This window comes from Pseudopipra pipra, chromosome 3 (assembly GCF_036250125.1).
Source record: "Pseudopipra pipra isolate bDixPip1 chromosome 3, bDixPip1.hap1, whole genome shotgun sequence".
Taxonomy (NCBI): Eukaryota; Metazoa; Chordata; class Aves; order Passeriformes; family Pipridae; genus Pseudopipra; species Pseudopipra pipra.
The window spans coordinates 106,886,538-106,913,107 of NC_087551.1; the positions used below are offsets into that span (position 1 = coordinate 106,886,538).

Sequence of the window (26,570 nt, forward strand, 5' to 3'; positions counted from 1 at the left end):
ACTTTCCAGCTTTGTTTAGCTAAGAAGGCAAGTCTTCAATCCTTCAGTCTCCACCACAGCCCATTTACCCCACACCACTGCATCTGGGTAGAGCAGGTCACTGCAACCAGGACACTCAAGGCAGGTTGAGAGGGAAGGAGGCCACTCTATTACCCCTCAAATGCTGAGCTGAATCTCCATATCTTTAGCCCAAAAATTCACACTTCTGGAATCCAAATTCCTTAAAGACCCAGGCAGTCTTAAAAACCACACCTATTTTTTAAAATATTATAAAGATCAATGTTCACCAATCAGACACATTCTTGCCAAAATGCCATTTATTGCAGTATACCCTTACATGGCATACAGATAACCGAATGTTGCATCTTCTGTTAGAATTCATCTCATTTGTACCACTTAAATAACACAGAATGTCATGTTTGTTTCACAAACTGTCAGTTAAGACTACCAAAATATACAATTTTTTTTCCTTTCCCCCTAACAAGGTTGTGAGGTACAACTGAAGTTTACTACTTTATCTTCCTGTGCTTTACAAGAACCTTTCCATAGACAGACCTATCAAACAACATTTCTACATTCCTATACAAAGCAAAGAATTACAGCTGAAATTAACACCATCTGGTCATTGCATTTAACCTATAAAAATTCATTCAGTAAAAAAGAAAAAAAAAAAGAAAAAAAAAGAAGAAACAACCAAAAACAAAACAAAACAAAAAACCAAAACAACAACAACCAAAAAAAAAAAAAAGAAAAAGAAAAGAAAATACATAATGGTTGTTGCAGCTTTACTTAAAAACAGCCAGCTACACATATGCACAAGCTCTCTGTGCATAAAGAAGAGTTTGGAATCAAGAAGTTTTGGGTTCTTTTCTTGAGTTTGCAGAGAAGGCACCAATTTTAGCTGCATAGCAGCCCAGGAGTGTTTTATACTTCATTTAAATTACACAGGTTTTTGACTGTTAATGTGCAACATTTATACCAACTGTTGCAGTATTCTCCAATATTCTCCGATCGTTCCCTCTGGCTCAACAGTACAAATATTTACATCAGTTGTAAACACTCCTCCACCCACCCCATACCTTCTGCACTGAGTGATGAGGAACGGAGCTGGCAAGAAGCTACCCAAAGGCAGAGCAGAAGTAAGGCTTTGTACAGAACACCACACTTGTCTTCTCACTCGGCTTGAGATACTCTGGAGAGCTCCAGGCCCCCAGTGAGGCCTCAGTGCCTGCCATCTGGCACACACTGACCACACACAGCTTCAGGCACCCGGACTTTTCTTAGGAAGCATTTTTTGGCCTTTACTAGTCTGACATCCCTGGAGCTGCTTCTCTCCAAAGTGCAGGAACAGCTTCTGAAGAGCTGTTCCGGAGCAGCGAGAGTCAAGCACACAAACTGTTGTGTCTGTTTAAGGCTATCTACACTCAGCCTTCCCCAGACTCAGTTCAGAGGCTTCTCTACTCCTCAGCTGCAAAGTCATGGCGTGCTGCTTTCTATCTCCCACCCCTGTGTGCCAAGGCATTCTGTGGCACAGATGGCAGACCAAGTTCTGAAACAACCACTGTGAACATGTGTGTAGAGGAAGGTGGCACAACACGCCATCGGTCACCTGCCGACTGCACGGTAGCGCGGGGTAAGATCACCAACAGCACGACAGCCCAGCCTTGGTTCAGCACCTAACAAAGGGAATGTCTGAGATGAGACTGCTTAGAAAAATCTACTTACCTAAGTCTTGAAAGAGCAAGAGGGTAGTGGGACAGTCCAACACTATTGGTAAAATTAACTCTCTACGTAGTTTTGGGGTCTTTGGGGTTTGTTTTTTTGCTAATCTATGTACCAACTGCTTAGGAGCTGGTTCTGAGTATGGGATAATGCTTCCAAAGTATAAGTTATTTTAAACCATGTGACAGTCATTTGTTTACTCTGCCCCTCACACCAACTTTCACTAGAAATCATGTTCGGTTTGATGTTTAATAGGCATTAAGTGCTCCAAATACAGCGGCCATAAAGAGCTAGAGCATTGCAGCATACCAAATGTCTGCACAGCACAGACACTTGTTACACTCAAAACACATCTATGAGTTAAATAGGAAGGATCCCTGCTATACAGAATTCGAGCACTGATAATTGTTTATTCTTGCTAGCCCTTTCCCTAAATATCAATAGTTCTATACACACAGTGCTCCCTTGTCTTCTCCCCACCGCCTGCTCCAGCAGTCTCTAGATAAACCAAAGTGAGTTTAGGAACTTGCAGTCCCAATTCTGTTTAAAAAAAAAAAAAAAATCGTGCAGGAAAGCAGGGAATGTTCAATGAATCCAGATCTACTTTGTAGTTATAAGATTTCCAATGGCAAAGTGGTACGGGCAAATAACCCAATGATCGTATGGCTTAAATTTAATGCAAAGTACACTAGGAGGTCCACGTGCAGGGAGAGAAGAATCCAAGAAAGATGGATTAAGAAGTGTCCTGAAGATCAGTGTTTATGCATAGAATTCTTCTTGTTTGTGTGGTTTTTGGTATCCTCCGTTCGACTGTTTTGGTTCATCCAGTGAATAGCTGCCTTCGTCTTTTTTCTTCATTCTGTACAGCATAAATGCAACTAGAAACACTGCAAACACCAAGCCTACTAGTCCTCCAGCAATAACACCTAGAAGGGGAGGAAAAGACAAATTACTCCAGATGCCACATCAGATAATGCTACTATGATTTTAAGTTCCTGAAATTAATTTGTCCTACTGCCCCCTCCCAGTCACCCTGCCATTACCAATCACCTACTTATCTACTAGCCAATCCTAGGGACAGATCTCCCACCAGGTCACACTACAAAGCACACAAGGGTTGAACACCCTAGTAATTTGATCCAGACAGCAACAGAGCAATTTAACTGTAATTTTTGAGAGGAGTGAAGGAATAGGTTTAAACATAAAGTTGCAGATAAAGCAGCCACTGCTGGCTGGCATTAGCAGACAATATTTGCCCTTGCTATGGTTTTGAGAACACAGAATTGTGAATCACCACCCTCATTTCAGAGGTCTAACATAAAGGGTTGGCTTCAGAGATGCCAACAGAGATGTACTTGCAGAACTGCAGCTTCTGCTGCCTGGAGACTCCCATAGGGATCTGCTTTTACCAATTAGAAATCCAGAATATCTGGTACCTCCAAGAACTTCTTTTCTGTCCATAATTCCTGAGGCTCCTGCTGCTTTGGCATTCCTCCCAGAGTCAGCCAGTACTTCTGAGTTCTGAGTGGGAATCAAATCCTCATCTTTAGTCAAGATGAAGTCTCCCTGTTGGGATATAAAAGGAAGGTTATTCATGTTTCTCATCATGTCTGTTACTGAAGACTTTCCACAGCTTTGTTTTTTCTCATCTAAAACCCTCCACCAATATAACCTATTAAATCAATCATTGTTTTTGAAATTACCATTCTTTCCTGCCAAACCAACTGATTGCATACTATTAAAGCCATCTCCCTAGAAAGGGTGTCAAAACTGTTAGTCCTTACTGGGTCTCCAGAGCCATCTTCAGAAATCTCCTCTTGTGTAGGAACAACATCCTTTGGAGCTGTCGTCGTGGGGATGGCAGTGATGTCTCCCTCATGATGGACAGTAGAGTGGGGCTCAGGGACATCTTTAGTGTCTGGTACATGAGAGCTGGGGATTTTAGGTTCGAGCTCATGGACTACATCTGAGGCTTCTGAAGGAGTTACATGAACCACTGAAGGAAAGTGAGTAGTGGGGCTTCTCACTGTTGTTGTGACCACATCACTTGTTGGTTTCCCATCAGGTGAGCCCAGGACAGCTACTTCGTCCTTCACAGCTACAACTGGTTCCTCTGTCACTAGATTACTAGTTGCAGAAGGAGATACTGCTTCCTTTTCAGTTCGGCTCTCAATCCCGGGAAATAGCTGCTCGTTGAAGTCCACTGGTGTTGCCAGTACTGAGGAATTAGTTGGTTCTCCTAGGATTCTCCAGGTGTGAGACTGGTCAGTCAGAGGACCTGAAAAACCAAAAAAAGTATTATTCTTGCCCAGTTTAGAGAGACCTATTAATAGTATCTTCAGGACACCACTCTAAGGAGGATGCCTAACCTGCATAGCCAATTTTCATAATAACAGCAGTTCAGTTTGTAATTCCTCATTCTTTTCTGTGGAATAAGGAAGGGACAGACCAACAGGCTATCAGCAATACTTTGTTAGTCATCTGCTTCTCCCCAAAGCAAAGTGTCAGTCTGTTTGCGGTGACAAGGGGGAAGTCTGCTTTCAGTACAGTGGTTCCTCAGGGTGGTTAGCTGACTTTTTTCACATTAATATTTTTGCTTGATTCAGAGCAGCCACACCTTTAGTCACTAGCACATTTGGCACCAATTTCAGGGTGTTATTCCTGCAGAATTTAATCTGAAATACAAGCTGGAAGGAAGCAGAAGGATACCATGCTTCAGCTTTCGATGGCTTGCTCTTTTCTAGTAGCATCTCCTCAACTTCAGCACTGAACACCAAAGATCTCTCTCATGCAGTTTAGCAATCATTTTAATAGACTTTTTCCCCACCCTAACCCCCCTTCATTCTGCTTATAAAAAAATTATGGCCCATGGGAACATGCACATCTGATGACAGATAAAATTTTCCTCTTGATGTATGTTGGCAGGTTGGGGTTTACACACCCTCAAATGGTATCTCCTAGCAGCTCATAAAGGCCCTTCTTATGGTCTCTTTTCCCCATGAGTAAAGAATCACTCGAGTTTCATAACATTCTTCACACAACATCTCACATTAGCAGTCACACAGAGTCTACCTACTTCTGCTCCCTTTCAAGTCTCCTACAACTCATTTTCTGCTAATTGTTAGTATCTCAAGCAATATAAGATTAATAGATTAGGCTCTTTCTCTGTTCCCAGCTCTCATATTCTGGGCAGGGTTGTGTGTGTGTGATTCCTCCCTCCACCCCCCTCCATTTGGTTATTCATCAAGATCTCAATTGCCACATTCTAGAAGGATCAAGCACTAACAGTACAAGTGCTAATAACTCACCTGCACCTGAACCTGAGAATGCATCATCTTCATCACCAGATGAATCAAGGTCCTCAGGAGGAAGATTCAGATTTGTAGTTTGCTTTAAAGAGAAGGAGAAAAAAGGAGTGTCAGTGATGAGATTAAAGTTATCATATTGCTTGCACCAAGTCCTCTAAGGGCTCCTGGAGGTTACACAAACTTTCTTTGTTCAGATCGCATTTTTTCATCTTCCTTCATTCCAGCCCCCTTCCCAAAAAGAGTAGTTCTGGTTACTCTGTTTGGTGCTAAAAAGGTCAGTCTTGCTGTCTCCTTTCTCTGCACTGCTGCACTTTCTCTACACTTGCTTTGGGAAAGAAGAACGCAAGGAACCCATTCAGAGCTGCATCCTGGTAGTGACACTCAGTCCTTACACAACATAACCAGTCTGTGTCAAGTGCTGACTGCTCGTGTCTTCCCTATCTACCAACCACTTCACCTGCAAGTTACTGCATTAATTCTAAGAACCAGAAAGGAAGAGGAGACAAAGTAGTTTGCCTTCTCTCCCTTTCTGAGCCCCTCAAACACTGTTCACATACCTGAAACTACAACATCTAACTGGAAGTAGAATGAGAGCCCCGTTTTATAAGTGTGGGTGCTCAAACTAAGTCCAGGAGCCAGCCTTCCCTGTAGAATACAGCCCTGAGCTTTCTCCATTTATGCTCCAAGGAGTACACTAACCAGCATAAAAGTTCGGTTGCTGAAACAAGAGGCCAAACTCCTGTTCTACGGCACTTGTTTGTCATTGCACACAATGCTCAAAGCTGCTCAGGATCTCTAAAGAAGACAATGCTATTTTAATGTTTACTAATTACTTCAGAGTGATTATTTCATGAATCTTATTAGCTTGTCCTGTATACGCTTACTGTGCCTATCAGTACAACATGCCTGACTCTCAGCTTGTCACGAGCCCCCAGGTTTATTTCTGTAGGGCTACCATTACCTACCAAGTCATTCACCCTTCTCAGATTTCAAACCAAAGCCCTATAAGTCACCTTTCCTGAATTTTATCTTTTCCTATCCAGCTACATTCCCTGTTTCCCAAATTTTGACTTCTATCCCATCCTCAAGATGCTTTTGTCACCCCTTTCCAGCGCTGTCCCATCTTCAAGTTTAGATGTTGCATTGCATCATCCAAGCTGTGGGATCCCTGGGATCCCAAGGAGAGGGAAATCTTATTTTATTATGTAAAAAAGAACATGCATTCTTCACAGCTTTGCAACCAGGCCCATGGTTGCATTAACACAGTTTCACTTAAAAATAACACTCATCTTTATTCCAAGAAGTTAGCCAGCACTAGTATGTACTGTCAAAGCAATCCAGCTCTCTGTTGTCACTTTATTATCTACAATGGATGTGTTTATTGACCTTATCTCCTTTTCATTCTTTTTATGACACCAAGTTTATCCAGTTTTCCCTTCTATCTTTAATATCTTATCCATTCCCCACATTTCCATGGAACAACTAGTTTCCAAGGTGGTTGACTAGCCCATTTGATTTGACCTCTCTGAAGACAAGTATCCAAGTTGCCACCAACCCAATCAGGTCCAAGATCTTACCCCTTCTAGGCAATCATTATAGTTAGATGACTTTTTTTCTTTAATAACAAGAAAGTAGGAACAAAATCCTCTCATTAAACTTTTTAGCACTTTCTTTCCCTACTGAAAATAAACCCCCAAAACACTATTCCTGAAGCTTCTGCAAGCATAAATCTCGAGTAAATTGCCCTTCGATCTCTTGCTTAACTGCCTGTCATGAGGTAATTTGGAATTTTAGATTTGTCCCTGCTTGTTTGCACTGTGCTTTTGCAGTCTTCCACAGAAAGTAGGTCAGATAAGTACTTCCCCTATGTTTTCCTTCTCGTGTCGAAGGGTGGTGACTCACACAAGCTGATCTCACTACACTTCAAATATTAAAGAGTACAAACTGTTGGTGCATAAAGAATAAAGAAATAACTGCCAGGCTTCCCAAACTCATCTCCCTCACCCTTTCCAGTACGTTCGGAAGCTAAGTCAGGCTTCAGGAATTGCACCATTTTTGTTGATGGGGGTTGGGGACCATTCTTCTCCCTCACTTCTTGCACTAGCAGAGGCAAGCACAACCCTTTGTTCTTCCACTTGGCCTGTTTGAGTGAAAAAGGGGGATGCATTGCAAAAGGGGAAAAGGGGTGTGTGTGCATTCTCCTCCCAGTGAGAAGACTACATTGAAGCAGCTAGAAAATAATCTCTCCAGCTTTTCATTGAAGAAAGGGACTGCCAATACAGTTTATGTCACCATACACCTTTCTCTAGGATAGAGACTAACTTCCCCCCAGATCTGAATCTCCAGGGGTAGCTCATACCAGATTTCCAAGAACACCTGGTCAGGTTGATGGTCTGCACACCTTAACAAACCCTCCTGAAATGATCACAGACTGTCAATAAATGAAATAGGAACTCTTGATCTGGACTATTGAGCCTGCATCCCTTGCCCTTGTGGGGCTAACAGGCAAGGCAGCTTGTTAGTCATGCCATGCTTCCTTTCTTGTTATTGAGCATGTCCAGCCACCCTACCCTTACACTTCCCCTCACACCTGAGCTCTAAGCCTCTTCCCAGGCTGCTGCATGTTCTGCTTCTCCATAACCTTTGTTATGTACTTGTTTGAACCCTAGTTTGATTTCTGTATCTGAGCAGGGATAGCTAGGTCCTCCTCAAAAGGGGAAAGCCCAGTGCAGCCCAGTTAAACCAATGGAGACCCACGGTGTTCCAGTGCAGAGGTGTCCAGCTGCTGCTCAGCACTCACTCTACAAACACAAAGGCAGACTCAGACCAGTTCCTGTCCCCTGAGGTTGGCTTCTACACTTAAGAGAATAATAGAAAATATGCATCAGGATTAATAAAGTCTGCTTTCCACAGTTTTATACGAGAACTTAGTGAAGTTCCACTACGTGTGTCCTTCTACTTAGCTGTGTCTTCTTGTCTCTTGTCCCAAGCTGCTCCTCTGTTGTTGTGGCATCTCCCCTTGACCAGGCAGTTTAAGGCTTGGGAACTGAGAGGGACTTTCTTTGTCTCAAACACTCAAGGAACAGTATAAGATTATGCACGTGTGGATAGCAGTTAGAATACCCACAAGGTGATGTAACTTCATGAGATCATCTAGTTTCATGACAGATTAGTATTAAGGAACATTTGCCTAATTTATGTAACTGTATGGTTATATAAAGACTACATTTTTTGCTCCATAGATTACACATTCAATGGGCATAAGAGGCAGTAACCTCTCCTTATGGCACCACAAAATACAAGTACTGCAGAAAGGTCATGCTACTATAATGATCTGCTGCTGAAGGATTTCAGACACCGCAAGGTTAACATAAAACACTCAGGACAGCATTGGAAGGGATTTGAACTAATTTGGGTTTGCATCAGGAAGATGGACTGTGCTGTTCAAACAACAAACACCTCATGGTCAAGGCTTTTCCATGACCTTTTACTGCAGCTGAATTACACCAATGGGAAAGGTTTTGATTAGCCAAGAGGATTAGGGGCACAGAATCCAGGTTGAGTCACCAGGCTGTGCTATCATACAAAAGAGCTGAAAATAAATTCCAGCTTAAAGTAAGCTTACTCTACCAACAACTTTGCATTGCTCTAGCTCAAAATTTTATCATCAGATTAATATAATCTAACATGGACATGCTTATAGAAATTACTTCCATCATCATCCAGTTTGTTTATTAGCCCACCAAGACTATTTGTGGACCATTCACACAGTAATTGATGAGAGAGATGTTGGATAAACACATCTAAGTTCAGGCAGTGGATTCTTTGAAGGACCTCTGGTGGTATCTCATATTCTAGTCAAAAAACTTTAAATTCTTACAGTGGACCTATAAAACGTTGCTTTTTTACCCAGTTCATATGTTTTTGTTGAGGTTTTTTTCAGTCATTGAGACAACTGCTTATAAATGCTTGCCCAGTCCTTTTGATTTGCTGTTACTGAATTCAGTTGCATGTGAGGGGTAAAATTTTTAACGATATTTTTGATATGCGTTAACCAGTAGAAGACCCCCTTCCCCAAGGATCAAAGCAGCCTGTTTGGGGGAAACCCTGGGGTGACTGGTAGCTTCTGCTCTTGCTGAGCGCTGTATTGTTGCAGAACAATAGTTATTCAGTTCTGCTGGGACAACCAGAAAGCTGCTTAGTGGCATCTTCAATTTAATCAACAATAGGCCAGGCTTTCACAACTCATTAGCAATATTATTGGCTCCAGAAGTCTGACATACTCTAGATTTTTTTTTTTAAGCATCATTTTTAACTATTCTTCAGTCTTCATCTTGGTCACAGTCTCAATACGTGAGTCTGTGTTTATTCCATCAGCTGTCACAGAGCTCCCTCCTGCTACAGCACAGATCTGAAGTACTCTCTCATGATGAAGGGGAGATTTATAGTTTATTAGCTGAATCTCGCCCTGCCCAAACTAGGAACCACATTTATTTAATTTGATATATGCAAAAGGAAACAGCTTTTCTCAAATTGCTCTTTGAGGTAAGCAAAAACACTGGCTTTGCCACAAGCTGCTACAAGCCCTAAACTAGATTAAGGATGATTTGTATCCCACTTTTATTAATCCTAGTTAGTGATCAGCAGTGTCAAAAACACTTGAAATCCTCCATTATCTGAATAAAGCTGTTAAATTTGCACATTTGTTTCTCCTAATAAATCTTCCTCACTCACCTGAAAAGGAAGGAGCTGAGCTCTCCCACCTCAAACACCTCCTTAAGCATTCTGTGAGATTATTCCAACTTTATGGAAGGCAAAACCAATGGTTTGGTCTTGTTTAAGAGGTATATAAGAGCAACTCAAGCATTTGCTCTGTAATTTGGCTACCAAATAGGACACTAGACCAAGTAGAAAAATACTTTCACAAGGATTCGAACAGCTCTAAAATAAACAGAAAGGTTTGTCTTTCCTGTATATTGAAGAGCAGAGCTAGTCCCAGTAACAGAAATGCTTTCTGAGGCAGAGTAGAGCCTGAAGAGCTTCTAACCTCAAAATAATCTTGATATCAGTGTGGGGGGAGGGAAAGATAAAACCCCCTTCTGAAGGAAACTTTAGCTTTGTTAGACCTTGTATTCTGCAGTTAATAGTCCATATATGATTAACTCCAATCTCAGATGTCCATGGTCTGAAGACAGCTTATTGGTTAAGGGAAGAAAAAACAAAAACCCACTATCACCAAAAAAACAAACAAACAAACAAACAAAAAATCACCAGCAGTACCCTCACCTATCCTCCTTCTGCAGATATACAGACTGCAGCATTGAGACAGTCAGCCATAAATTCTGGATAGCTGAAAGAGAACTGATTTTATATATGGTGAGTCAAAAGTGAAGCTTGCATGTAAGTCTGCTTCATCAGAAGTCAGTAGCAGTGGGGTACCATCTCACCTAAATTCTCTTCCATTGTTTCTCCTGCTGCTCAAAATAAACCCCAGTGCTGCTTGGTGGCCCTGCAGGTTAATGAAGCAGCTCTCTTCCTAGAAGAGCCAAAGATGCAGACTGACAGTGCAAGGCCAAAGTGCAGAAAGACAGCTACAAACCACCCCACAAATAGCCCATGGGCTGGACAGCCTAGATTTAAGCAGTATTTTTATCCCCTGGCTAGTGTTCCAGTCAAGGTTGTTCAAAGCATTACAAACCCCCCTGCCCATGGCATTAGAACTAGATGATCTTTATGGTCCCTTCCAACCTAAACCCTTCTATGATTCTATGAACTATCTGCCCTCCCTGTTTCAGATGGTGTTGTTCCCCAATGCCCTCAACAAGCTTTGGATGCGTATCAACCAGCTTCAGCATGCCCACCACCCATCCATCAGTTTGAGTCACCTGAAGGAAGGCTGGTTAGTGGCTCACAGGGTGCTCTTTCCAAAGGAAAGCAAGTGGAAAGTAAAGGATGCTCTTTTGCTCAGCAAGGCAAGCACCATTTTAGCAGCTAGAGGTAAGTAATCCAATTAATCTGGCTGCTTGTCTATCAGATCATTATTAGTAGAAAGAAATCTGGAAAATCTTACTAGCCTTCTCTTACTGGCCAGTAAGATCTGGCATTCTTTCTGGCCTTCTCCTGCATTTTTGGCTGGTGACTTGAGAAGGGAACTATCTTTGAGGGAAAGGTCTTAGCTGCAACAGCAGTTGCTTTTGTTTGAAACATGAACTCTGATCATCACAACAGAAGTTTCCTCTTGGCACTCAGCTCTCAAGGCAGCAGAACACCTTCCAACACCTACTCAAAATAGGATGAAGGTTCTTAGGATCTATATGAGCTGAACAAAACAGACTGTAGACTGTCCACTAGGCTTTGATCCTCCTTTTCTATCAAGCTGTAGGAGCATACTCTGATCTTTGTACAAGATGCAGTGGCCAAGGAAGAGCATCCAGCTCCTCCACACCCACATCAACCACAGTCCCAATGTTTCTAGAGACTCCACACTATTGCCCAACCAGCATTACATTTTCTCCTTACTGCAACAGGGCAATTTTTTTAATTAAGTAAGGCTAAAACACAGCAATCAACATGCCAAGAGCAAAAATAAACCAGCCTATCACCATCAGGTTGAGTTCCACACTCTGCAGTGGGGCCCTTTAAATTCCCACCTCCCATAAGAGCATGTCACTTCATGCTTCCTGGACCATTCCCTGCATATCTGTTTGTGCACTCTCATAGTGAACCAGATCAGGGAACTGGTCTGGCTAAACAAAAAGAAAAGAGGATAAAATATCATGCAAAGAATTTTCCAGCAGGACCAGTTCCCCAGTCCTACTCAGTGCATGAATGCACAAGTGTTTGTGTTGGCACAGGGCAGAGCATGGCAGCCAGGGGTGCTGAAGCATTCATACAGATTTACAGTCTGGGTTCTGGGATGCTGACACACATTCCCCTGCCCGCCATGCATTATGGAAATGCACAGAACCAGGCTGCAGGCAACACGCAAATCAGTGGCTGACTCAAAGGGCCACACAGGTTCATACAAAAATGAGCAAGGAGAGGGACTGTAGAGAGAGTTCTCTTATGCAGTGTTTGCTCACAATGGATAATGTTTGTTCCCAAGTCTGACAACAGTGCTTTTAAGTCCTCCCCGACCTCATGCACACAGTAGCAAAGGCTAGACAGATGCCTTGCTCAAAATGGGAGCAGTTCTGCTTTTGCCCTGGGTCACCTGAACTTTAGAGGAGGTGCAGCGGAATTGCTGTTTAATCCTAGACAAAGAGTACCTTGCACATCCTTTAGAAGAGATGGCTGAGCAAACCTGGAGTAGCTGGAGTCCAAGAGAGCTATGGACTCCACAGCCAGAGGAGCTCATTGCCATGTAACACAAGCAGTGACAGCACGCCAGCTGTGCGTGCCTGGGAGTGTGCACTGAGCACTGGGTCAGTTCTCATGCAGAAGAGCTGAGCTGCCTCTCAGCCAGCTCCACCAGAAGCATGGTCAGTCCTCCAGCAATACAGAGAAGCGAGTTACAGCCTGTGCTCCTAGTTTTGCACCTGGACAATATATCAAACAAGTAAGTTACTACACGCTGCTTCCACTCACACCAACCTGCTCCTTCCAGCCAAGCAATGTAGCCCAGGCCAGAGACTGAATCTCATCGACAGGTCAACACATCCACAGACGTGGCACACAACAATCACTCAACTTAATTGTCTATCAGTGGCAGGCTGTCACAACCTGGCCAGAAGTGGGGTCCCTTTTGTCTCCCATGTTCAAGGCAGTCTGGGCTTTGAAGATGCAGTCTAATGAGAAAGCTCATTTCCCTACAGGTAATCTCATGAGAAGCAGCCAGTTCAGTTTTATGTTATAAACCACTTTTCTTTAAAGATCCTTCCCTGCAGCTCTTTAACATACTTGATAGTTCAGGTATTCATTTCTTGAGCTAGCACAAGAAAGCCACAGCCAGTGTATAAGCTCAAAGGGTTGTGCAAAGTAGGTGCAGCCCAGGAAGGCCATACAGCTAACAGCTCCAGTTCATCCTGGGGAATTAATTTCAATCTACTTTAGCTGGCTTGAGAGATGAGCAGTGAGCTGCCTAAGTCAAGACCAGACAAACCTTGCTTATCTTAAAACCCTCTGACTTAGTCAACAGCACTTTTTAGTTCCTAGTATAGCAAAATGCAGAGAAGATTCATTCTTACAGCAACAGCTACTTCATCTGCTTGTTTAGAAAGGAACAGACCAAAAATTGCTTGGTTTCAGCTAAGGCTAGAGGAGGGCCACCCATCTCTGAAATCCTGACAAAGTAAGGCTAAAAGAGGGGAGTATGCTGGAGATGAGAAAATCTTTATTAAATGAAAACCTATCCAGCAAAGGACTCCAGCAGCCCAAGACTCACTACCCATATGTACTTGTAACTACAACACAGATAAACATGACCCTCCTGACAGGAAAAGAAACTAAAAGTGACATAATCTAAGGTCCCTGCTGTCTCTTCCTCCCATATCCACGCAGCCCCTGTTGTAGAGTTCAGGCAGGTGAGGATGAGCAATTCACCTCACACAAAACAGCAGCAGCTAGAGCCACTTTAAAGTAGATACTGGACTTTGTAGCATTGCCCAACATATATAAACATAACATCCTTAGCCAATTATTTCCAAAAAGTTGACCTCTGTTGGGTGCAGATTCCTTTCTTTGCCCTATCTCTTGACACCCACTTACCCTGTTTTATGGGATCAGCACCGAGGACTGTCATTGGAGTTAAACTTACTACAGAACCACCGAGAGCTCCTGGCAAGTGCAGCAGTGGGCCTCAGACTGCCTGACTGCTCCTGGACAGCATGCATGCTCTAGAGAAGCCAGTCTCCTCTCCCCAGAAACCACCCAGCTCCTAGGGAAGCAGACCAGTTACAGCCCTGAGACTGCTGAATGTAGTCCAAGGCTGGGTTTGAGGGAATAGCTGCAAGGGTCTCCATTTGTTCCATTTGAGACTATCTTCTCCCAGCAGACCTGTCAGCTCAAACTGGTCAGCATGTGGCCGTAGGCCTTGTGCCAGGATGCCGAGAGCCTCAGCCCTGCACACTCCTCCTGCCGAGGCCATTGCTGCAGAACAGAGCACAAGCCTGCAGCACACCAGCGTCGGGATGTGGCAGGGGCAGCTCAGGGACCTCAGTCCCACAGGTGCACAACTTGCTCTTATCATCATCAGCCATCCAGCTCAAGAAGTCCCAGCTCAGAAATCAGACACCTCTATAGGAAATCATTTCTATAGAACATGTTCTATGGCATCTCAAGTCTTCGAATTAGGCTGGTGCATCTCACTGTGCATCTCTGATGTCTCTTGGCAGCACCAGGAAAACACACGTGCCTCTGGTCCTAGGGAAGCCTGATTCCTGGAGACAAATGCCATGCAACTTGGCTGGTGGAACTACTACTCATTTCTAATGAGATCCACACCACTACTACAAGTTGCACAAGTGCTCTGACCTGAGCAGACATGGTTCCAGAAGTCAAAAACCACCTTATCACTATGCTACACAGTATTCTGGGGGGAAAGAAGCTTTTCTGCCTCACCTGAGGAAGGGAAGCCAACATGCAGCCACAAACAATTATCAGACAAGAGTAAATGCAAAAACTTTTGGCATCCAGACACACAGCTAGGAGAAGACCCATGTTCTTATCTCAATCCCAGAAGTTTCCCTCTTCTTCTCCTTGAACTCCAGCAATGCAGGTTATGTCAGGGAGCCAGGAGACAAAGCTCTAATATCTTCTTGAAGGATCACCGAAGCATTTTCACTCCTTTAGTGATACATACGTGTTTCTAATTTGAGCAAATTGCTTGCAGTGCTTCACTAAGGAAATCCAAGTTTCAGACAAAAATCCCTAGTGTATCAAACTGAGTTTATACTTAGGGCAGTTCCTAGAACTGAGGATGTTGTTTAAACCTCTGCAGAAAGATAAACTCACAACCCTGGAGTACTAAAAGGTCTCAGCTAAAGCGCTCGGTAAACTAAAATGAGACTACTTAAACCTACAAACATTTAGCCTTACAACAACAAAAAAGCTGACAAGGTGTTCTGATTAGTTATGTAGAGTTACAGTGGAACTACCCAGACCTAATGTTTTGCAAGATATATCCTGCAGCAACCGGATATACAAAAGATAACAAAAATTACTGTCTATTTGCTTACACTTCAGTGACAGAAAGACCTATCAGCTGCAAGGCCTGCTGCTATCAAATTGTGCTTTAGCTTCCCAGCTGATCTGCTCACAGTTTACCTTACAGAACATACATCAAGGCCTTCATATCAGGACAACAGCCTGAGACTCAACAATCCAAGACAAGTCCCTCTTGATTGCTTTTTTTAAATTCCACATTTTCTTCAGAGGGATGCACAATGAAGTCTTCAATGCTTGTGAAATTATTTTTTGGTAACAATCTGTATCTTCCACACACACATCCCAGACATACATTCCCTCCAAATGCTGTATTTTGTTATTAAACTCACACTCAAACTTCTCAGTTACAGCATCACCACCAGCCCTTTCAAGCCCACCCCCCACTGAAGAACTCATGGATCAGGGAACTGGAAGCACCCAAAAAGAGCTGCCTGGCTTGAACAAATACCATGTCAGTCTCTGTCTCACATGTGCACACCAGATGGCAAACAAGTGACATCCCACAGCCTGATCCCTTGGTGCTGTTAGTTGCCAGCCTGCTACAGAAGACCTTGACTATTTGCAAGGGAGCTGCAGAACCAAGTGAGACTTGGGCAGCAAAAGTCAGCCAAGAGTCAGCATTCAGCAGCTCCCTTCTGATCCAGTCATGCTCTATGTAGCTCAGCTCTTAACAGTTTTAAGAAATTCTGTTCTTGCACAGCAGGACTCACACCAGTCAGCCACCAGTCTGTCAGGAAGGAACTAGAGAGTCTCAATCTACAGCCAGCATCTGGACTCACAAAACCCATGCAAGAAGCAGCTTTAAATTTTGGGTTTGGTCCAGTGCAAGGCAGCTCCTCCACCGGGGCAGGTCTTACATTAACACAGAAGGGACTCAGTGACCCTTGTGGGTCTCTTTCAACTCAGGATCTTCTGTGATTCTAGGTATACTTTTGTATTTGCTTCTACAGCTCACCATTTCCAGTTTCAAGTAAACCAGCGTAGATGTGATGAAATCAAGTCTCTCCCTACATTACGAGGCATGCTGCCACATCTGTTTTATCCACAGGATCTTACAGTGTTGACTAAGCCTAGATTGTTTATAATGCAGAAGTCATCCCTGCTAACAGATGCAGTTACACCAGCATGACTAAGGCATTTGCAAAAGGACCAAAACATCTCCACCAAATGACGGAGCCACATCTCAGGTCAGGAATACCCTGTTCCCCCATCTGAAGTGTCTTCTCAAAGAGGCACTTTCGGGATCACCCCCTCCTTTCACATAGCAGCTCCTGAAAAAAAGCTGCATGCAAATGTATTGGGTGCTACAAGTCTCCTTGGAGTAGGGAGCAGTAGGTCAGATGGTCTTTGGGCACAGGCTGGACCACATTTCACTAAATTAGTCTAAGGTCGAACACAGTTCAGACTGCATGAACTCCCTTTGAGAAATACACCTGCTCACAACCACTGGAGAACATAGCAAGTGATCTACCCATATAAAATGGTGAAAATCAAGTTCCCAGTGCCTCTTCCTAAGACACTAATGGTCTCTGTGTTCAGGTTTACAAAAGCATTGGTAATCCTACACATACTACAAAGTTCTGACAGCAGTTGTCCTGTTTACAGTTAAATTATGCAACACCTCAGTGAGATTATGGAAGCTGACTGGTGTACTTCCATGCTGAGTCATGAGGGTGTTGGAGTATAATTTCAACACTGAAGCATCGAATGAAATCCTCCCACCAGAAAGTCTTAAAAAACCTGCTGCTGCAATTGTGCTCCAGTCACCTATTGTTCCACTGATTTCATTTATGAACATTAGGCATTTCTTGACCAAACACCTACTGGATTAAACTAACTCTGACCTAGTCACCCAGTTACACTATTTCGTACCACATCTGTATAGCAGAGCCCTGAATAAGGGGCTGCTATGAAGGCAAGATAAATCAGAGCTTCCCTTTGATCTCAGCTGTAACTCAAGTTTCACTGTAACAGATCAGCTACCTCATGCCTTCATTTTGGGTGTACAGCCTGTTCACCTGTCTTCCCTATAGCCTTGTTTCAGAGCAGTCACCAAATCAGTTGGGGAGGTTTGAGTTTAGTGGGAAATGCTACCACATTTGTGCAATCTTGATGCCCTCATGCCTCATATGAGCAACTGTTCAGACTTGAGCTGCAATTTGGACACCCCTGTGTTTCACACATCTATGCTGTGAAGAGACAAGACATCACTAATGCCACCTCTGACAGACTGTTGGCATTAAGACAAGTCAATAAAACAGTACTAAAATTGCAAGGCAAGGTGAAGTACTTTACTACCAAGTTACTCCTAGCACAACACATCCCATAGCTCAGACCAGTTTCTGTCAAGGAGTACTGTTGGGATAGCTATGTAACAATAGGCTGAGCTTCTAAGAATCTGTTCAAACATTACTAAGTTAAAGATATTTCATATACGAATAAACTTCCGGGTCTACTCACTGACTACCAACTCCAACCAGCACAATATCCCTCTAAATAAAGCAGGGCATAAAAAGATGAAGGACCACTTACAGACCAAGTCTAAAAGCACATCTGAATCACTAGCATGTACCAGCACCACCACACTGAATGCTTTGCTGTCCCAGGTGTGTAGTATTCACCTCACAACCCTCAGCTGATGGATTGTGAAGGATTTCTCATACAACTGTAGTTGCTCATCTCTCTGAAGCATCCAAAACAGGTTCAGTTTTCAACAAGAGAGTTGTGATCTCTTATTATGAACTTTCACTTTCTTTTACTGGATACTGCAGTTTTCACAACTTCATAATATTCTGGGCCTGCTGCCAGAGACCCACTGGCTACATCCATACTAGTAAATTAAATAACATCAGAGAACGTCCCCAGGCACTGGAACACAATCTACACCATCAAATTATTAGAATGATTTCTGGCACAGTTTTGAGCCTTGTCAACTGGTATGCCCCCAAATAATGCACAGGAAGGTTCCCCACAGGCAGTTTCATGTGCAGGGGGACTGTTTCAGAATAGGCCAGAAAATTAGATTTTCTACACAGTTGGGACTCCAGCATTTCAACTGGCCACAGGACACCTTGTGTTCAATGTGTTTTACTGTACTGGGTTTGCACAGCAAGATTTTGGTAGCAGGAGGACTACAGGGGTGGTTTCCCTAAGAACTGCTAGAACGTCCCCCATGTCTGACAGAGCCAATCCCAGTCGGCTCCAAGACAGACCCACTGCTGGCCAAGGCTCAGCCCATCAGCGATGGTCGTAAGTGCCTCTGGGATAACAGAGTTGAGAAGGGGAAAGAAGTTATTGCACAGGAGCAATCGCAGCCAGAGAAGAGTGAGAACACGTGAGAGCAACAACCCTGTAGACCCCAAGGTCAATGCAGGAGGAGGGGCAGGAGGAGCTCCAGGTGCCGGAGCAGAGATTCCCCTGCAGCCCCTGGTGCAGACCATAGTGAAGCAGCTGTGTCCCTGCAGCCCATGAAGGTTGATGGGGGAGCAGAGATCCACCTGTAGCCCAGGGAGGGCCTCACACTGGAGCAGATGGATGCCTGCAGGAGTCTGTGAACCCATGGGAAGCCCCCACTGGAGCAAGCTCCTGACAGGGACTTGTGGCCCTGTGGAGAGAGGAGCTCACATTGGAGCAGGTTTGCTGGCAGGAGTTGTGACCCTGTGAGGGATACACCCTGGAGCAGCCTGTTCCCAAGGATGGCACCTCATGGGAGGGACCCACACTGAAGCAGTCAACGAAGAACTGCAGCCCATGGGAAAGACTCACATTAGAGAAGTTCATAGAGGACTCTTTCCTGTGGGAGGGACTCTACGCTGGGGCAGAGGAACAGTGTGAGGGGTCCTCCCCTGAAGAGGAATGGGCAGCTGAGATGTATGATGAATTGACAGCAATCCCCATTCCCTGTCCCCTTGCACCACTGGGGAGAAAAGTTAGAGAATTGGGAATACAGCTAAGCCCAAGAAGGATGGAAGAGTAGGAGGGAAAGAAGTTCTTAACATTTGGGTTTACTGCTAATTATCCTACTCTGATTGAATTTATTACCAATTAATTTCCCTAAGTTGAGTCTGTTTTGCCCATGACAGTCACTAGTGAGTGATCTCTGCCTGCCCTTATCTCAATCCACAAGCCTTTTGTTATATTTTCTCTCCCCTGCCCAGCTGAGGAGGGCAGTGACGGAGCAGCTTTGGTGAGCAGCTGGCATCCAGTCAGGGTCAACCCACCATATTTGCTTACTAGATTCAGTGAAGGAGGTTTGGTGAATCTTTTTAACCCCTTTTGGCTGCATGCTAGGTGGGGGGGAGGGGATATTGAGCATTTAGCACTTTTCAGCTACTAGAGTAATAACTTCTAATTATTCATAATTGCATCTTCCAACTTCTGTAGAAAGGAGCTCACCAGTGTCTCACAGCTCAGTGCAACTACAGATGCAGACTGAGGAATTTTGTGCAGGTTAAACACGCTCCAGAGCGGAGTCGATGCTGCTGGAGGATTAAGCCAGCAGCTTTCCTCTGCGAGGCCATGAGTCAGTCGATGTGAGCACACGATAGCAGTGCACTCCTTTGCCACTGCCCAGACATGCCAGAGTCAGCCTCTTTTGTTAGGTGCTTTGTTCACTGATGGGAAAGTAGTCACGATCTAGATGATTCCTCCGTTAGGACAGAAAGAGATTTAGAAGTCAAAGCTGTCTAGCTGCAGGCTGTAGGCAAGTTTCGATGCAAGCCTCACTACCACTTTTCCACTGCACGTAGGTGCCACTTACACACTGTTAGAGTCAGTGAGGTGGACAAATCTCATTTGTCCATCAAATCTGCTGGTGTGAGAGTCTCTATTACAGTTTCATAAGCACAGACCACAGCAGGTGAGTGAAAAATATCACATATACTAGTGTTTGTGTCAGACATGAATTCAAGGAAGCTTTGTGGTTCCTTTACTCCTCTTACCCCTCAACTTCTTGACTGAAGAAAGCCTGGGCTCTAACCCTAAAGATCCCTATTAGCTGATCAATGGGATAACAGGTTATCCCTTCTGCAGAGACGCTTTAACCAGAGACTGATGTTTTGGTAGATCAACAGACTGCTCTAAGCTCCTGTGGTTGTGCAGAGCACAGGCATCAAATCTCCCTGATCATCATCCTGGGGTCAGGGCACATACCCTCCAAATTTTGCTGTGAGCTGGATAACAAATAGCACAACAGGTATAGATATTTCTCTATATAAATATATACATAACTGTATTTGTATTTCTCCATTCTACTGGTCTCAGAGCATACAATAAGGCAGCATAGGATTCTGTTCTGAGACAGGAAAAAGCCAGGTAGGCTCTTCCTACAGTGCTGTAGGTGCCAGCCCGGTCCCCAGGGACCATACAAAGGCTCCATACCAGCACAGCCATAGCAGCACAGCTGCTATGATACACAGCTTCACAAGAGCTCTCATCTGGAACTTGTTATGTTAATCACCGCTTGCTCTCTAGAAGGCAGACTGGCTCCACTCACCCCTGCCCACCTCTGGCTTCAATCTACAATCTGCTCCTCCAGTAATCCCGAGATGCAAGGGGCTGGACTGGAGTTGCTGACTGGCTCTGACCAGGAGGTGTACAGCCACCAGCATTAGAAACTAATTAGTAAGAGCTTTCCTGTGTAAAGCACAAGACAGCCATGGTCTGCAGTGCTGCCCAGAAAGCATTCTACACGCTCCCCTTCCAACTGGAATGGAGTTCAAGTTTCCTAAAGTTTAAGAGGCAATAAGCTCCTCATCACGTGGCAGAGGCAGACAAAGAGCAACCCCCATTCTCCAGCTACGGCTTGTGTGCGCTCAGGTGATGGAGCCAGAGCACTCTGAGAAGTTGCATGAACAGGCTGTACTTTGCAGAAGGCTGGCTGACACGAGTATGTGCCTTGGACTGCCTACAGCCAAAAATCAAGACTGTCAGCCTTTGTTTCCACTACTGACAATTAAGACACTGACATTACTGCACAGATAGTGCAGAAAAGTTACACAGTAGAGCATGAAAAGAACACAGAGCCTCCATGCAAGGCAAGACATCCATGAGTATTTTAAGCTGGCTGGCAGGCAGTTCCCTATCTGTTATATCAGTACCCTTGATTTAGTTGGGAGTCATTCTGCAATAGCAATCCTGAAGGCCTTTCACTCATTAGAAAAGCCTGAACACTAAGAGGCAAAATGAGTGGACATGAAAGAGAACCATGTTGCAAAAACAAGGGCTATGGAGAAGATAGTTCTGCCAGAGAGCACAGCAGCAAGACACAGAAGTATAGCAGCAAGAGCTCTTTAACTGATCAATACCCAAAGGGGTTTCAAGCTAGAAGTCTAGCAGGGAAAGCCATGACTTACACCACCTCCATGACTCAGTTGTAACTGCAACTCCAGTGACTCAACGGGAAGTTCTACTGCCAGCTCCATCCAAATCCCACTAACACATTGATTCCCATCCAGCAAAGCAAGCCCCACTGGTGAGACTGGTCTCAGCAGTGAGATACAACATTACAGTCAAGCATGGCAAGGAGCCCAAGCTAACAGACTCCGTTGGATCCATGCCGGTTCCACAAGACCCAGAACATCGACTGCAGCCAAGAACTGCTTGAGAAATGGAGAGGTTGGGAAACCACCACATTAGCAGATGTTGCCCCACAAGGGTTGCTTGTAGGAGGTCCAAATGTTATCTCACCTTGAGGTGAGGCTTCACAGTACAGTAACTTTTCCACTAGCATCTCCACGGTAGAAAGTGCACTATCCTGGGTTTCTAGCCAGGCCAGATAAGGCTCATTGCTGTGGTACACCAGCAGCCAGCAGAGCAGCCGTTCAAATGAAGGCTCTAACTTAGAGACCTGCTAACAAAACTGACACTCAGCACTCCAAAGGAGACACCACATGCTTTCTGCATGGAAGAATATCTTCTCAGCTCAGAAGTAAACTTATAAGTAGTACTTTCACTGTTGGTCAAAACAAGTTCCACATTGTAAGTTCACTGCCTATATCAGGAGTCTAGGAGTAACAAAGGTTTCTCACTTCTAATTCGCAAATAAATAGTGTCTTTAAATAGTGATGCATCCTCAACAGCTCACAACCATCCCTCAAAAACACATCCACTTATGTTTCCACTCATATATATTCTGCTCACTTCAGAACACTGAGAGAGGACTCAACTATACTCCCCAATTTCTTCCACAGCCTTTAGCAGTGCAAGACTACAGAATTGTTTGGAGGCACTAATCCAGTTGCACTAGAACAGGAAAGAGCTGTTGTTCTAGCTGAAAGCTGATGTTCCCCACTGCGTTGCTAGTTCTCTTGGCACAAACAGCACCTGTCCAGTCTGCTTGTTTGTGGAGAGAGTTACAATGAAAGTTTCACAAATAAAGTCTATCACTTTGAGCTAAATTTCTCTCGGACAAAAGCACTAAAATAAAGGTGTCTAGGCTCCCCTTATAGGCAACAAGAGATCTAGTCAACAAAGCCCTGACAAAGCAACTCACCTTGAAATTGATGTGTAGGGGCTGGTCAGATAATCACTCTCTTTGGCTCCACTGATTACATCACCATGACTCTAATGAGGGCTTAAATACCCAGCACACACAGACACCTACATTTAAGTGCCTTAACATCAGCTGAACACTGTCCCGAGGGAGTAATGCCATTTGCACACAGTGAGTGCATCAATCTCCAGCTGTCCTGGAGTGCTGTATTAGACATCTCCTACTTTTGATTATCTCAGAGCTATTAAGACAAAAATACTAACGCTGCAATGCTGAAGCACTGCAATTTTATAATTGACAGCACCTCCTCAGGAAAGGGGTCCTATCTTCTCTCTGCCAATAAGTTCTCTCCTCCCTGTGGGAGGCCCTACTGAAATCCCAGCTCCCTAGACGCCAGAAACAAGCGTGGAATGTCCCTCTCAGAGGCATTAGTAGGATTCTTGGACACAAGAATCACTTTAAGCAAGGTTAGGATAGGCAACCTGGAGACATCTAAGCACTAGGAATGCAAAACACATATTTAAAATGGACCAATTTTGCTGCTAAAACAGCAGCCTACATTTCAGGTTCGTGCAGTAGTTTACTTTTAGAAGGCTTACAGGTTTCTTGCACTTGCTGTGACTTGTCTTGAGTTGTTAGGAGAGGATTGTTTGGTTTCCAGAAGTTTCAGAGTGCTGCCATTAGAAATGTTAGCTCTTCCCATCACTTGAAACTGAGAGAAACCTGGAACAAAGACTACAAATTTGCACCAGAGCCCCCTTACAAGACACAAACCCCAGTCTATTTGTTGCTGCTCTAATCAGAGCTGACCAAATAACAGAGTCACCATTTCACTGTGAAGTGGCCACCAGCAAGCGTTTAGATGAAGAATCTCTGTTTATAGTGCTCAATAAGTATTGTGACACTGCTCTGTATGTACTATAGAAGAAAGTGTTTCCTCCTTATCCACTGCCTACATGTTTAATAATGAAGCTGGACTACCTAATTTCTTCTAATTAGTTTATATTCAGATAGCAATGACATCACCCTTGGAAAAAGGTTCGGCCTGCTCTGCTAAGCTTATGTCAACCACCAGCATACCAGACAAAACAATCAAACCCCATTTCCCCTCACGATTGTCCTCCTGTAGTAGGATGTGCATCTTGGCTCAGTTGGCTTGGTGGCAGGGTTATACCATGTAACAGTTTCTCTTTGAGACAATAACTAGGTTAGTCTGTTAAAACGTATCAGCCTTCTTATTTCAAGGAAATCCATGCACCCATCATAACTGAGGGTAATTACTCTCCCACATTGTGTTTTAGGCAATAAAGTGTCACCTTGAAGAAGACCAGGAACCTCCCTAATCATTTCTGCAGGTAAGAGTACTCAGGAAAAAAACAACTATTGTTTGGTCACTTTCTTGTTCCTGTTGATTATTTCTACAACAATATGCATGGACAAGTCAAGTCATGCAGCAAGAGCCAAGAGATGTTTCAGCAGCAGTGGCACCCTTCCCAACGATCAGACCACCAAGAACCCCACACAACCATGGCAGCACCCATAACACTGCAATATGGCAGATTCAAAGGATTGTGTAGGGTCATTCTGCTTCTGTGCCCAAAACAAGAGGTTTTCAGCCACTTGATGCAAAAGTATAATTATTCCAGATGGGTGGGAAAGGCAGCTTAGTCGATGTCCCTGACATTTCAACATGGGGAAAAAAGCCACATGATCACCAGAAGGGAAAAAACCTCAGTGCTGAGTCACCACAGAGAGCCCCGAGGACTTCTGCTCCTCCATGTGCTCACCCCAGAAACCCCTTGATCGCAGTGTCACCCAGGCCCAAGTGTCTCTGACACACAGGAAAACTCCAGACAAGCATTAACTTCATGACCTTATCATTCCTAGTAAGGAGTATTTATCATAGAGGGGATTTTATCCAAATGCACTAAAGAGACTAAATTAACTGCAGCTTTTCCACTTTATTCAGAAGCTGTGAGCAGAGCCCTCTCCCCATGGAACAGTGCTGACTGTGCTCACATGTTTGTCATTTTTAGCCATGTCATAACGACTCACTGCCATGTGGACCAGAAGGGTACATGCCCATAACTACATGTTGGGTTCACAAACAGAACAGTACAGTGAAACTGGAGGTATTTCGGGCAGCTTAGATTCCCCTGTGCATTCGTTCTGCCAGATATGGATCTTACTGCTGCTGCAATTCATCCCCAGACAAGTTTCAAATCAATTACTCCATTTAAGAACAAAAACCAAAACGGCCAGTTTTGACTCTGATGTACCAGCCTGCTCACACTTTTTCCTCCTATTCCATCCAAAGGAGAAGACTCCACAACCGGTGCACACTCAGGTCTGGCGGGGCATTCATGGGAAACGGGGAGCTACCTCAGGAGAAAGGGATGGGATTGAGCCTTTGTGTCCATCAAGGGGCAGCCACAATGCCTCCTGCCCCGCACCCGCTGACCCTACAGACCTGGAGCACCGAGCACAGCATTTCACAGCGCGGTGGTGCCAGGTTTCCGCGGAAAGCCGCTCGCAGGCGAGGCTGGAGCAAGAGCAGAGCCATCCCCTGTCCGTGGATGACACCTGGCGGCTGCTGCTGCGGGACCAGCGCTCCCCACGGCTCAAGGCTCGCCCGGGCCCCCAGAGCTGCTCCCGGGACACCGGGGCCGGGACGGCACAGGCCTCGCTGCCGCGGGGTTACCGAGCTCCGGGGAGCAGGGCTGGCTCCGAGCCCGGCACTGAGACCTTTGTTTGAGTGGGCAGAAATTAACGACCCCGGGCGTACCCTCCACTGGGATGGGGCTCCCGGGCACAAAGGCGGTCGGGAGCCGCCGGCCCGCGCTCCCCTGGGCTGTGCTGGGGCAGGGCAGAAGCGCCCCCGCTTTAGGAACCACCCGTGACTTCGGCCACGGCCGAACCACAAAGGGCCACATGCCCACGCTCACCCGGACTCGTCGCTCGCCGCCTCCGGGGCGCAACACGCCGGAGGGACGGCGGGAGCATCCTGCCCACCCCCGGCCCCTCCAGGGGCGCCCCGAAGGGTCCCCGGTCCCGGTGAGGGGAGCCGGGCAGAGCCGCCCGCCCGGCCCGCGGCGCCCCGGGGCGGAGCCGCCGGCAGGTCAGGAGCCGCCGCGGCGGGTCTGGTTTGAATTAAGGCTGCCGGGGCAGCCGGGCTGGAGCCCGCCGCCAGCACAAAGGCCACCGCAGCCCTCCATGCCGGGATGGGCTGGCCACCGCTCCGCTCCCCTGCGAGAACCCGTCGGAAGGGGGGAGCCGGGCGGTCCCCCCAGCCCAGCGAAGCCCGCCCCGGCCCCCCTTGCCCTGCCGCCCCGGCCCCGGCCCCGCACGCCGCCCGGGCCCCGCCGCCCCACGTGCTCCGCTCCCCTCGGCTCACCGGGACAGCAGCCTGGAAGCAAAGGGCCACCAGCCACACGGACACCACGTTTATCATCCTTCCTCCTCGCTGGGCCTCGGGAGCTCGCAGCCTGCCCGTGCTTCCCGCCGTCTCCGTTCCTTGCCCCGCTCCTCTTAGGATTGTTTTAAGTAGCTGCGGCTTTGCTCCCTTTCCTGGTTTCTCTTTTTTTTTTTTTTTCTTTCTTTTCCCCTTTTCTCCCTTCGCACGCCACGGAACCAGCCTCCCAGCAGCGTTCTGCGACGACGAGGAGTTGAACCCTGTCTTTTAATGAACCCACTGCAACAACCTTCACCTTACGGCCACCCCCCGGCCAGCCCCGCCTCCGCCCCGCTCCCCTCCCCTCGGCTCTGCTGGGTCGGCTCAGCCCGGCTCCTCGGCCCCAGCCCGGCCCGGCCGGCACGCCCTGCCCCGCGGCCCGCCCCCGCTTCCTGCCGCCGGGATACCTGCGCCGGTGCCCCCTCCCCGCCCG

The 26,570-nt window shown here is 45.7% G+C and overlaps 1 protein-coding gene across 2 annotated transcripts; it reads right to left on the bottom strand.

Moving 5' to 3' along the window:
• Positions 1-299: 299 nt before the first annotated feature.
• On the bottom strand, positions 300-26,396 carry SDC1 (syndecan 1). Of its 2 annotated transcripts, none has more exons than XM_064650609.1 (5): positions 26,081-26,396; positions 5,031-5,112; positions 3,507-4,000; positions 3,159-3,288; positions 300-2,648 (listed from the first exon to the last, which is right to left on the bottom strand). In XM_064650609.1, the coding sequence occupies exons 1-5, from the start codon at positions 26,135-26,137 to the stop codon at positions 2,482-2,484; spliced, it is 930 nt and encodes a 309-aa protein (XP_064506679.1). In that variant the 5' UTR covers positions 26,138-26,396; the 3' UTR covers positions 300-2,481. The 2 variants fall into 2 exon arrangements, with proteins under 2 accessions (XP_064506679.1, XP_064506680.1); XM_064650610.1 differs by lacking the exon at positions 26,081-26,396 and adding an exon at positions 8,798-9,035.
• Positions 26,397-26,570: the final 174 nt, after the last annotated feature.

Excerpts from the sequence above, each read along its gene's own strand:
- SDC1 (XM_064650609.1), bottom strand. The coding sequence starts at position 26,137 with ATGATAAACGTGGTGTCCGTGTGGCTGGTGGCCCTTTGCTTCCAGGCT. Across the intron at positions 3,289-3,506 it reads AAGATGGCTCTGGAGACCCA|GGAGACTTCATCTTGACTAA; the intron begins GTAAGGACTAAC and ends ATATCCCAACAG. Across the intron at positions 2,649-3,158 it reads CAGAAAAGAAGTTCTTGGAG|GTGTTATTGCTGGAGGACTA; the intron begins GTACCAGATATT and ends CTCCCCTTCTAG.